This window comes from Strigops habroptila, chromosome Z, assembly GCF_004027225.2.
Source record: "Strigops habroptila isolate Jane chromosome Z, bStrHab1.2.pri, whole genome shotgun sequence".
Classification (NCBI taxonomy): Eukaryota; Metazoa; Chordata; class Aves; order Psittaciformes; family Psittacidae; genus Strigops; species Strigops habroptila.
Genome location: NC_044302.2, coordinates 67,094,258 through 67,106,198, shown reverse-complemented (window position 1 = coordinate 67,106,198; position 11,941 = coordinate 67,094,258). Strand labels below are relative to the sequence as shown.

General features: G+C 36.0%; 1 protein-coding gene across 1 annotated transcript in view; it reads left to right on the top strand.

Annotated features, from left to right (window-relative positions):
• Positions 1-261: 261 nt before the first annotated feature.
• The window catches only part of ADAMTSL1 (ADAMTS like 1), a 312,286-nt gene continuing 300,606 nt past the window's right edge, over positions 262-11,941 (top strand). The window contains exons 1-2 of the mRNA XM_030470560.1: positions 262-285; positions 367-486. Coding sequence (XP_030326420.1) covers positions 262-285; positions 367-486 — 144 coding nt within the window. The remainder of the gene's footprint in view (positions 286-366; positions 487-11,941) is intronic.

Genomic DNA, 11,941 nt, shown 5'->3' with positions numbered 1-11,941 from the left:
AATGCTGGACAAACATGATCTGTTTCATAAAGTAAAAATAACACTCTAAATATTAATTTATTTCACAAAAGAGGTTTTAACTATTTTCTGCCTTAAAGACCATAGCTGTAAGTAACAACATAGAGACTTACTTTACAGCAGAATCTAATGTAAGTGGCAGTTATCAATTAACTTATGACTTTATTTAAATGCATGTCTTTGTTTTCATTAATGGCAATACTGACCAGTTAGAATGAGTTTAGTACTGGAAAGGTAAGGACCATGAACGGACATTTTAATCTTCCAGTATGATTTATCTGGATATTATGATTGTCTCTGTGACAGAATTAAAATTTTGCTTTTGCTGATATGATGTTTTCCTTTTAGGTTCATGGAGACCAAAATCAAGGAGCAGTTTTCCTTCGTGAATTTACGTTGATTCGGAGAGAAAGTCTTCATGACGATTTCCTGTCTGATTTGCTGCATAACCACAAAACAGAAGATCCGGTAGGAATCTTCCATTATTCTAAATATTTCATCAGAAATGCTTGCAAAAATACAGATTTTTGTGATAGGTCTTTCATTCTGCTTCATCAATTAGCTAAAGTTACAAAATTAGATTTGCTGCATAAAAGTGTCACCATAAAAATATGGGAAACTCCATATACAAAAAGACTGTTCATAGGATGAGTGTCAAATGCATTCACTATTTTGAAGACAGACTTTTTCAAAATAAACACATATTGGTCTATTCCTTTATAATGAAAATTTTTCTCATTCAGAATTTTGGCAGTCTAATTTGCTAGCATTGTTTGATTTGCACATGCAAAGGGATTTTTTTTTTTTTAATTAAATATAAGTAAAGATAAAGAAGTAATACTTTGAAAAGAATAATTTTATAAAGTGCACCAGGGAATGTAAGAAATAGGGAAACAGTTTCATGAATAATCTATTTTCATTCTCTTGTATATATGCCTCGCAAGATATTTTTTTCAGGTCTGAAGGATTTAATGTCTGTCTAGCAGGTAATTCTCTGATGTTTTTGAAGAAAGAATGTGGAAGTAAAGAACTTGGGAGTCATACTTAATCATGATTTAACATCAAATAAAGCAAGCCAAGTGATTTTAAATTGGAGTAAATATTTAGGTCTGATATTTTCAAGGGCTGATATATTATTATGTCTAACACATTGTAGTTTAACAGAATTGGTGGTGCATTAGCATCTAATATTACCATGAATTGGTGATGTATTTTAGGGATTAAAGTTCAAAATAAAGACTCTATAGGATAGAAAATGAAAAGGAAAGTGATTCTAGAATAATTAAGTGTTGGCACAGCCATGTTTAGCAGCTTTTTAATCAACTTTTTCTCATAGACTCAGAGGGCAGTGCCTGAAGTTACATTCCTTAGTGCCAATTGTCATTGATGGGAACATGTAGAGCTAGGACTTTGGAAGGATGGGGTGGATATCTTTTGATAAGTCTTGTTGCTCAGGTCAAAGAATCCAGTTAACAAAAGGAGTGAAGGTATTAAACAGTCCACTGTGTGCTAATCCATCTGCTCTCAGAGAACTTGTGGTTACTGCTTTACAACTGCTAAAAGAGATTTCAGATCAGGCAAAACCAACACTTCATTCTACCACTGTGGATAATTTTATGGTGGTTCAGGATTGTATCAAACAACTGCTTTACTGCCAAGAAAACAAAGATTCATTCAACAGAATGCTGAATGAATTTTGCTACCTCCATCCGCTCAGCAAGAACGCATGGCTGAAATTGATATTCACTAAAACCATTTATTCTCTGTGGTCCAAAGAAGAAAGCAGTATTTTATTACAAGTTTTTTTAGGTACCACTGAACTGGTTGGTTGTTTTCCTGAGTTGTGCTGGTCTTAGTTTGTAAGTGCTTGTTTATAAGTGTATTTCACAAAGATCCTGTGTCGTTCCTGTCATCTTCTTTCTGTGCAGCTATGTGTATATGAAAACACAACTACACTGAAAGAATATCAGACAGAAAATATCACTTTGCAATATCTTCATTTAAGTATGACTTAAAGAACATTTATTCCAACCTAATCTTCTTGTGACAGCACCTTCAACTACAGAAGCATGTACTGTTTTCTCTGCATTATTGATTCAGTAAGGGAACATGTAGTATGGAAGAACTTCAAGTAACTTTTCTGTATTTTCCCTGAAATATTTTAACTATGCATGTGGACTCATGACTTTCATGCTCTGTGCTGTGAGACTTTATTTCAAAGACAAGCATTAATTTCAGCAAGAGCTTTCCTCTGGCACTTCTTCTAAAATTCTGTTTCTTTAATATTAGTGAATTTGTTTACCTAAATTTCTGTAGAAAATACAGATATTGTTCCTATTTTACAGATACAGACTCAAAGGCTCACAGACATTAACGTCAAAAACATCTACTTTTCTTGAGATCAAAAAAGCTTTTGGTTTTTGTAACCAGTTACGACAGAATGTATGCCTAATGAGGAAATGCTTACATTACCTGCTTGTGAGGCGATTTTAAGCAGTTGTTTGCAAGCTTATGTGTTAAAGACTATAAGTTAGCCCAAATATCTTTGCTTATGATAATTAAATAATTAATGTCCAGGGAAGAATATAGAACATTATGTCACCATTTTTGCTCTACCACAGTGGATACCCTGTTTCTACAATCTGTGGGCTTTATCTTGCTCATTGAAATGGCTCACAGAGGTGCTTTCCTTACCTTTCAGTTATACTTCCACCCTTGTAAGTGATGTGATTTAGCCTTTTACAGCTGTAGCCATTGGGTATTAAGTTTCCATTTCAATATAAGCACTAAACCCAAAGTCTCTTAGTGTAGCTCTACCATCATTAACTTCGAGGGGCAGGGGGAGGGGAGAATTACTAGAAACCAGAGGAAGATTTATGTTTTCATCATTTTCTCAGTTCCTAGATTATGTTGGTTTTCTTTCCTTTTCTGGAAAAAATATTGAAAATAATTCAAGAACTAAGGCAAAATAATTAAAATATAATGGAGCACATGGTTTTAGACTGCTTAGTTGAAACAAAACTTACAGAAGTTCCTAGTTTAAAGAATGTCCCAAAGATTATTCTCCTACAGTTTTCTGAATGTTCCTATTTGTGTGCTCCTGAAAGACAGGGATAATATTACTTGGGATTCATGAATCCTGAGGCAGTTCTTTAAAAGTAACTGTTTTACTAAGAAATTGTTTAAAACCTTTACCTAAAAAGTAAAAATGAAAGCAAGCCCTGTATGCAGTAAAGAAAATCTAAGATGGCTGTCTAAAACTTTTTTCCTGTGAATCAGTTGATTCTGGTATTTACATTGTATTGCTTAGGTGTTCCAGATGGAGGTGATAATTTTCAGAATTGAAATATCATGAACATTTTATTTATGCTATTTTTGAGAGTTTTTTTTTTTTTCTTTGTACTCTGAATTATTTGATGTGTATCGATAGAGCTCAGCCTGTTGACTAAGGAATTTCCAAGCTTCTCAGCTACAGATCATGTATTTCTAAATAGTTATAAAACAGTACTGCTGAATCCAGTTTTGAGTTCCCTAGGGATGGAAAATCATAAGACCACAGGAATTACAGGGCCTGCGCCATGCAACTGCTGACATGATAGATAAATGCTAAAATGCTTTGATAATAAGAGGGACTCTTTTCTGACTTAGACTTACCTTGTGTTTAACTCTTTGTAGAGAACAGATCTCCCTGATACAAATTAAGATACTCCTGTGTATGTTGCTGCCAACCCAATTATTTGAAAGCAGTGCGCCTGTCCTGGAGAAAAACATAAGATTGACCTCAGTTTTTGGCGTTGTAAAGCAGAACTGTCTGTATTTCGACTTACACACAGGATTGTTTAGGACACGAGGAATTGTGTAAGAGTTCTCTGGCAAATAATGCCCTCAGAGAGATCCAAGTCAAATGAGAGCGTTGTCTGGGGTGTTAAGAAAAGCAGTAAGAAATAATTAGGGCACAAACTTCTGAGCCACCATCTGTAGCAGCTGCATGGCATGTCAGAACATGGTTTGTGAAGCTCACTTTCATGCCGTAAGCGCTTGGTTTCCTTAGAATAAGAGGATGCCCCTAAGGCCACAGGTTAAGCATCATTGTTATGTGCATCTTGTATCTTTAGAGATGAGGACAGCCGTTGCATTTTTTCAGTTAAATGGAACCTTGACTGCATATTGTGGGACTCTCTTCTTCCATATAACCTGGCTCAATTTCATCAGTTCAGAAAAATCACTTGGCCACCAGTTGATACACTGTTCTGGTTTTACTGAGTAACTGATAACTGCCTCTCCTCTATAACTGAAAATTTCTTTAGTTTCCATCAGATTAAGTAGCTTTTCTGTTGACTTCACTGAAATACTGGAAACTTTTTCATTATGCTGTTTCCACTGTTCATGATTCATGTACTTAATAAAAAACCTAGTAGTTTATTTCGCACTAAATCAATATGGGGATCTTTTGAAACTGTAAATCGTTCGTGAAAAAAGTATTTAAGAAATAGAAATATGTATTGCTTTTCAAAGCAACCACTCAACATCACTGTTTTATAAGGTCTTACTTCATTTGAATGATCAATTCCCCCTTTTTATATAGTTGGCAAAAATTATATAGTACTTTTAATGGAATTTATTAAATAAGGTACAATGGGTGAAGGTAGATGAAAGAATTATATAAATGATCTCTAGCAAGCTAAACAGATATTGACCTGAGGTATTCCAAACTTCTGTTATACCACAGGTCTTGAATTTCACCTTGAATGGTTTTATAGAAGGCAAAGCATGAATGAAAAGAGATATAATCTTTTAACAACTAGTGATGATGAAATGAATAACTCATTTAAATGTTTTGGAGAAGAGTGCTCTTTTTGTTGAACTCAGATTACACCTTTGACTAAGAATGTCTTTTTCTACTGCTAGGCAAATGTTTGCTGATTTTCTATTTTATAAATATTAACTGATGACACTAGTAAAAAATGTGGTTTCATAGATTTAGTTGCTTACAGGTTTACCATTCCTCATAACCTCATATTTCTGTGTTAGGCTGGTGTATCTTTGAAGTTCTGTTAGTTTTCTTTCTTTTTATTGTATGTGCATATATAATACATATATGCCAGATATACCTAATTGCAGATATAGGTACACACACTTTATAATGTGTATATGCATTATAATATCTAGATGCCATGTTTGCAACATGAGGTTCAGAAGCATGAAATAATGTAGAAATTTTAACAGATGCTCACTATTAAGTTGTCTGAAAAAGACTAGAGGAACAAGCCACAGCTTACTCTTTCAGATTTGCTTTTCTGGTGGTCATAATAAGACTTCTGAACAATGGTCTGTGATGCTTTAGGACCACAGGCTTTTCAAGAACGCTTTTCTTGCTTCTCAGTTGTACAGAGCTTTCTTAGCTGCACTGAATATAGGCACAGAGACTTTGGGATTAACACTGCCTCTTACAGTTGGTAGAGACTCCTTTGCCAATGCCTCTCAGCATCACTGCAAATGAAAGGGGGATTTTTTTTTTTTTCCATTCCCTGTTCACACAGGCACAGTCTGCCTCCTGAGGATGGGGGCCGAAGAATCCAGCCTAGGGAGCTTTGACTATCTAAGGGAGAGGTAGCACATTGGAGGGATTAGAGAATGTTAGAAACTTTTTCTTTTTGGAAACTTAAACTTTTTCCTTTTTGGGTCACACTAAGCTATGCCAGGGAATTATTCCTAGAAAAATTACACTACTGAAAAATCACTGGCAGGGATCAGAGTCTAAATTTAGTTTTCTGACCTAAAAGTAAGCCTGTATGCCTACATATTTCCTAACTGTCATGTGTACCATCATATCCTGGACTGGTTTACTGAGTCACCTCTGGTCTAGAACACTGATGAACGGTTTTGGAAACTGCTGCTCCTGAGCTGTGTTAAGTAGGACACTGCCAATTTCAGTATCAGCAAAAAGCACTGGTGGGTAAGTATATAGTTAACACCAGTGATCAGAAGGCTTGGATTCTAGCATCTTCATTGGTAGTGCCAGAAGGTCTGTTTCCCTTGCCCTAGGTCTCTTTCCTTTTTTTTTTTTTAACTTTTTTTTTTTCCCAAGGATGTTAATGTGATCCTCATCTCATGGATGCCATGAAGCTTACAGTGATGGTATTCAAGAGCATAAACTTTTAGAAGTGACTTTGTACGAGCATTCCTATAGACAAAGCTCATGTGTTTCCATGGTCATACAAAGAAATTAGCAAGTGAGCTTGTAGACCTTGCTAAAGCCTGTACATGGTCAGAACCAAGTGTCTGCTTGCAAAATGGTTTTGTAGCATTTACTCTGCTCCTGATATCTACATTTAGAATGGTAATTCCTTGAAAAGCTATGAATGAATCAGAATAAATCCTAAGTTGCTCATCTTCTATTGCAGTATCATGAAGCACAATACGGTTTCAATAACCAGTTGCCACATACTGAATTGTTAAATCTGGATGAATATGTTTAATCTTTAATTAACATTCCATAATTGTCTTATGAAATCCTTATTCAAAGATCACATTCAGTTTTGTTCTTGTATGCTTTTCATGGCTTCCATTCCTTACTTGTAGCTTTCAGATTAGTACTGCAGGCCTGTATCCAAATATGTTGGCAGTAATCCATAATGCCTTATAACAAGATGTTTGTAAGTCTGATCATACCATATTTTATGCAGACTTTTGGGAAAGCAAGCAGCAAAAGATTACTGGTAGAGTCTAAACAGTGAGTTTATCAGAAATATTCTGCTACAAGTTATAGGACATGTGATATCTAGCCTTGAAATGACAATCCACTGTAATACTTTTTGTGCTACACAGAGACCGTTGCTGGAGTGTTCTTTCAGAATAAACATACTGAATTTTTGCATCATCTTGTATGACATTTTATGCCTACAATGTTCTATCCAAAGAGTATTAGATATTTATCATTCTACAGCGAGATTACTATTTGAATGGGAAGCTATTTCTATTCCTTGTATTTTTTTGCTCATTCTTACCTATCTCCTTCAGTAGCAACAATATTTGTTCTTCGTTGTTCCTCAGGGGGAATAGTGTGGGCACTGGAACAATCTTTTTTGAATATGAATGTACTATGATAGGTATATTTTATCATTCCTATTTATGATGAAGAGTAGAATGAATCTGCATTAAGACCAGGAGATAGTGAGGTTTGGACAAGAAGGAGGGAGGGGGTATCATCTCCAGAAATTTATTTTTCAGTATAGTACTTACCCCTGAGAAATCTCTTTATTATGCAGAGGTGAGTTTTCCCTTTGTTGCAGTGGATCACAGAAATAAATCTCTTGACCACTCTGTGTACTGAATTCAGTTTTGAGATGTTGTATACCTTGCTCATTGTGCAGCTTCTGAACTAAGACCTGGACGAAGAATTTTATTGAGAATTTATGCGAAGTAAAGGATGGGTTTCATGTGGTCTTAGTACTCAGAGCTGGTTCCATCACTTGCCACTGAAAATTCTATATGCAAACCTCTACATGGGGAGAATTTTTACTTTTTTCCCATTCTGTGGAAAAAAAAAAAAATCTGTTGCATTTTTGTGTTGCAAGAAAGGCACAATATAACTTTTATTCCTGCATGCATCACTGACCAGTTGTGTTATCTTCATCAGGGATAAACTTTTTTTTCCCTTCAATACTCTATGATTTAAACCAGAATTGTGATAAAATAGGTTGTGTAAAAATTTTTCATCTTTTTACATTAATCGAGATGCCATATATTAATTTAAAACAATTGAATAGATTATTTTTAAATATATAAAGAAATGTGCCTAAGGACCTGCAAGTTATATTAGATACTCTATGTCTATTTAGAAACTGCAGTGGTTGGTGTATAGTAAAGTTGGATCCACAGAGTTTGGAATATGTGTGTATAAATTTTTCTACCTTTGGTTTCAACCTACAGAGAACAAATTCCAAAACATTACATTCCAAAACAACTTTGTTAGAACAGCATATATTCTTGACGACATAGCTGCCATCCAGGGTAACCTTGGTAGAAATTTGCCAACCGAAACATCTTCCCTGGGAAGGCAGAACCCTGTGGGGTGCAGGCTAGGACCAGGGAGCAGCTTGGGGTGATAGCCCTGGTGGGCAGCAAGCTAAGCAGCACCCACCCACATACCTCAGCAGCAATGAGGGACAGCATTGTCTGGGTATTTGAGCACAAGACAGGCCCAAGACCCAGGGAAGGGATTCTCTCCTCTACACTGTGTTCATCGAACCACATTACCCTGCATGCAAGGAAGACACCAACAAACTGGCTGGAGGTGAGAGGAAGCCAACCAAGTCAGTGGGACTGGAGCCCTTGCCCTAGAGGGAGAGGTTGCGAAACCAGGGCTGGTTCAGCTCCTGTGGAGTTTCATGCCCTGACTGTGCGAATCTTTGAGCAGCCTAGTTTGAACTCTTGGTTAAGCCTGCTTTGGACAGAGGCTGGGGCTGTAGACCTCTCCAGGCACCTACCAGCCTGGCCGAGTACATGGCTGTCTTATTTTTGCTGAAAGCAAACAGTCATTAGTCATGCCTTGGGCTGATTTATAGCATGTAGCACTGGAGTGATCCAATCCAGAGATGGGGCAGGCACATCTGCTCTGGGAAACCTGTTCCAGTGTTTCACCACCCTCAGCAAAGAATATCTTCCTAATATGTAATCTAAATTTACCCTCTTTCAGATTAAAGCCATTCCCCCTCCTGTCACTACATGTTCTTTAGGTACTGGAAAGCTGCTATGTTTCCCCTGAGCCTTCTATTCTCCAGGTTGAACAAGCCCAACTGTCTCAGCCTGTCTTCAAAAGAGACAGGCTCCAGCCCTCTGATCATCTTCATGGCCCTCCTCTAGACTCACTCCAGCAGTTCCATGTCCATCTTATACGGGGGGCCCCAGAGCTGGATCAGTACTACAGGTGGGGTCTCACGAGAGCGGAGTAGAGGGGGAGAATCATCTCCCTTGACCTGCTGGTCACTCTCCTTTTGATGCAGTCCAGCATACGGTTGGTTTCTGGGCTGCAAGTGCACACTGCAGCTGGCTCATTGTGAGCTTCTCATCAATCAACAACCCAAAGTCCTTCTCAGAGCTGTTCTCAGTCTATTCTCTGCCCAGCCTGTATTTGTGCTTGGGATTGCCCTGACACAAGTGCAGGCAGGACCTTGCACTTGGCCTTGTTGAACTTCATGAGGTTTGCACAGGCCCACCTCTCAAGCCTGTCGAGCTCCATCTGGATGAATCCCTTCAGTTTCTTTAAAGAAATTGGACTTTATTTTTCATTTCAGTTTTCTTGTTTGGACCTCAAATATGGTGTTATTTATGGGGTCTTTTTGATTGTTTGTTTCTAGGGGTAGGGTTGGTGGGGTTTGTTTGTTTGTTTGTTTTTTGTTTGGTTGGGGGTTTTTTGTGTGTTTTTTGTTGTTGTTTTGGTTTGGTTTTTACTTGGATTTAATTTAAAATCTGTTGTGAAAAATAAGGCTAAGATTTCCAGTACTGAAGTCTTTGATGGTAATCTTTCTACTGCAGAATGTCATCTGTAGGCTAAATCAGAGAATACTAAATTTCAACAAATTGCCTTATAGAATTAATACAAAATACACACTGGGCTGCAAAGGATTGCAGAAATAGAAGCACATGCTGAAGCTTTTTATTGCTTTTAGCTCTGATAATAAGGAATGTTGTTTCTACGCATGACTAGGGAACAGAGTAATTTTAAATTTCCTAAATAGTTAAAATATGCAGTTTGAAAGCATAGATATAAATAATCATATTTATAGTTGTTGATTTTAAGTATGTCTATATAGACATAAATTTATATGGTAGTAAATATGTTTTTATACTGCTAGACACAAATGTAATCTAAAGATAAATATTATAATTATCTATCCCTAATTTGTGTTTTCAGATATATTTTAAGTGTAATTATCTTTTAGCTACAGAAGAGATAATAATATGGAGCAAATTATGAATTAAAAAAAATTTCCAAAAGCACATGTCCATTACACGAAGCAATTAATAGATTTCCTGGAACTTACCATTACGGACTCCATGGTATTCCAATTATACCTCCCTCCTCCCCCCCAAAAAAAAAACCCCAGAAAAACCAAACAAAAAAAACCTCCAAAACAAAAAAACCAAAACCAAAAAAACCAAACAACTAATTATGGACAATCTTCTGCTTTCTTGTTATAATTTTTAAGGATGTAGTTAAATGGCTTGTGGATCTTTTTTATTTTTTCTGAAAGACATTGCTTATGATAACAAGAAGTGCTTCTGATACTGTCCTCATTGAAGCCTAAAGTAAAATACATTGCCTGTTGGCTGGTAACGGTTGCAGAGCACCATCAGGTTGACAACATTCCAGTTAAGAGAGGTGTTTGGAGAAGAGGAATTTGTCCTTGACTTTTACCCGAGTTTTTCAGAAAATAAAAGCTATCTTATTCTCTTGTGAAATTCTATATAGATGTATGGTTGTGAACACATTGTTCCTAATCATTACACGAATAATCATAGAATCATAGAATCGCAGAACTATTGTGAATACAGATTGAAATTACCACCTCTTGATTTTTTTATATTGATAGTAGTTAGAAACAGGTTGCAATAAATAAACAGTAAAGAAAAACAAGCATTTCTTTTATTATTTATCTTTCTACCAATCATTTCTTCTTCCTCATTTTACTCTAATTCTTAAGTCCTTCTTAAAAATTTTGAATTGTTTTATCCTTTTTTTTTTTCCCCGCTGGATATGCCTGGATTCTGCTTGTCTTCTATTTCTTCTCTTTCCCTTCTTAAGAGATCGCCTAGTTCTGCAGGATATAAATAAAGTGGGATCTGTGTTAACCAAGTCTTGCCAGTTTCCACATCTGTTTTTTTTCAATCATTTCTGTGTTAAATTTTATTTCCGAAATGCCTATTCTATGGTTCATCTCTGCAAACACTGTATAGGACACAAGTGAAGTTAAGGATATTTGAGTATAATCTTCTGAGAGGCTTTTGCATGCCAAATGCACCTTTCGCTTCCTTTTGAGCAACCTATCTTCAAATTTAGTGTGTGAAGATAACAAAGGGGAAAGACAAAAAGAAATCTATGAATGAAACGTACCCCCTGTGGCAGGGAACATTATCCTGTAATTAATTTTATACACCTCTCAGGACCCACCAAAGTTCTATTTAGTTGTTTGCTCTGCTGCTTTTAGCGCAAGGTTATTCCAAAGCCTCATTGCTTTGATAGTTAAAAATATTATTTTCAACTTTGCTTATGTTAAGTTTCACATTTATCTTACAAAAGAAATAGGACCAGATTACCCTGCCAGATTTTTTTTTTTTTTATTTTTTTTTTTTTTTTAACTTCTTGATGTCATGGGATGAATGGATAGCTTTCTGCCTTCTGCCTTAAGTTACTGACTTCTTCATTGTAGGGTTGCATTCCTTTCTATGTCATGAGTATCATGAGTCCTGTTCCCAGTTTTAGCTTTGTCCTCATATTCCATATCACCTTTCTTTATGGCAAAAAAAAATCTTTACATTATTTCCCAGCAGTATATAAACACTCTTTCATCTCAAACCCCTCCTCACTGCAGAACTGTCCTTTTTGTTTTGTTTTTTTCCCCATGTGTATTTCATCATACTTATTCATATGATTGTATTATAGGCTTTAGCTATAGAACCTTTTCAAATTTTCTTCACAAAGATTAATGAGTAGAGCACAATGTCTATTTTTTTCATGAGACTATCTTCTATAAGTTTTTCAATTTCTCTATCTATCTAAATTACCAGATTTAAAATAGCAATTCCTCTTATAGGTTTAGTGACTTTCTGAGTGGCTGCATCCAGAAATCTCAATATCCTGTTCTTAGCAACTATCAGTATTTGGAAAGATAGCTTTCCGTAGTATTGCTGAGTATCAGTT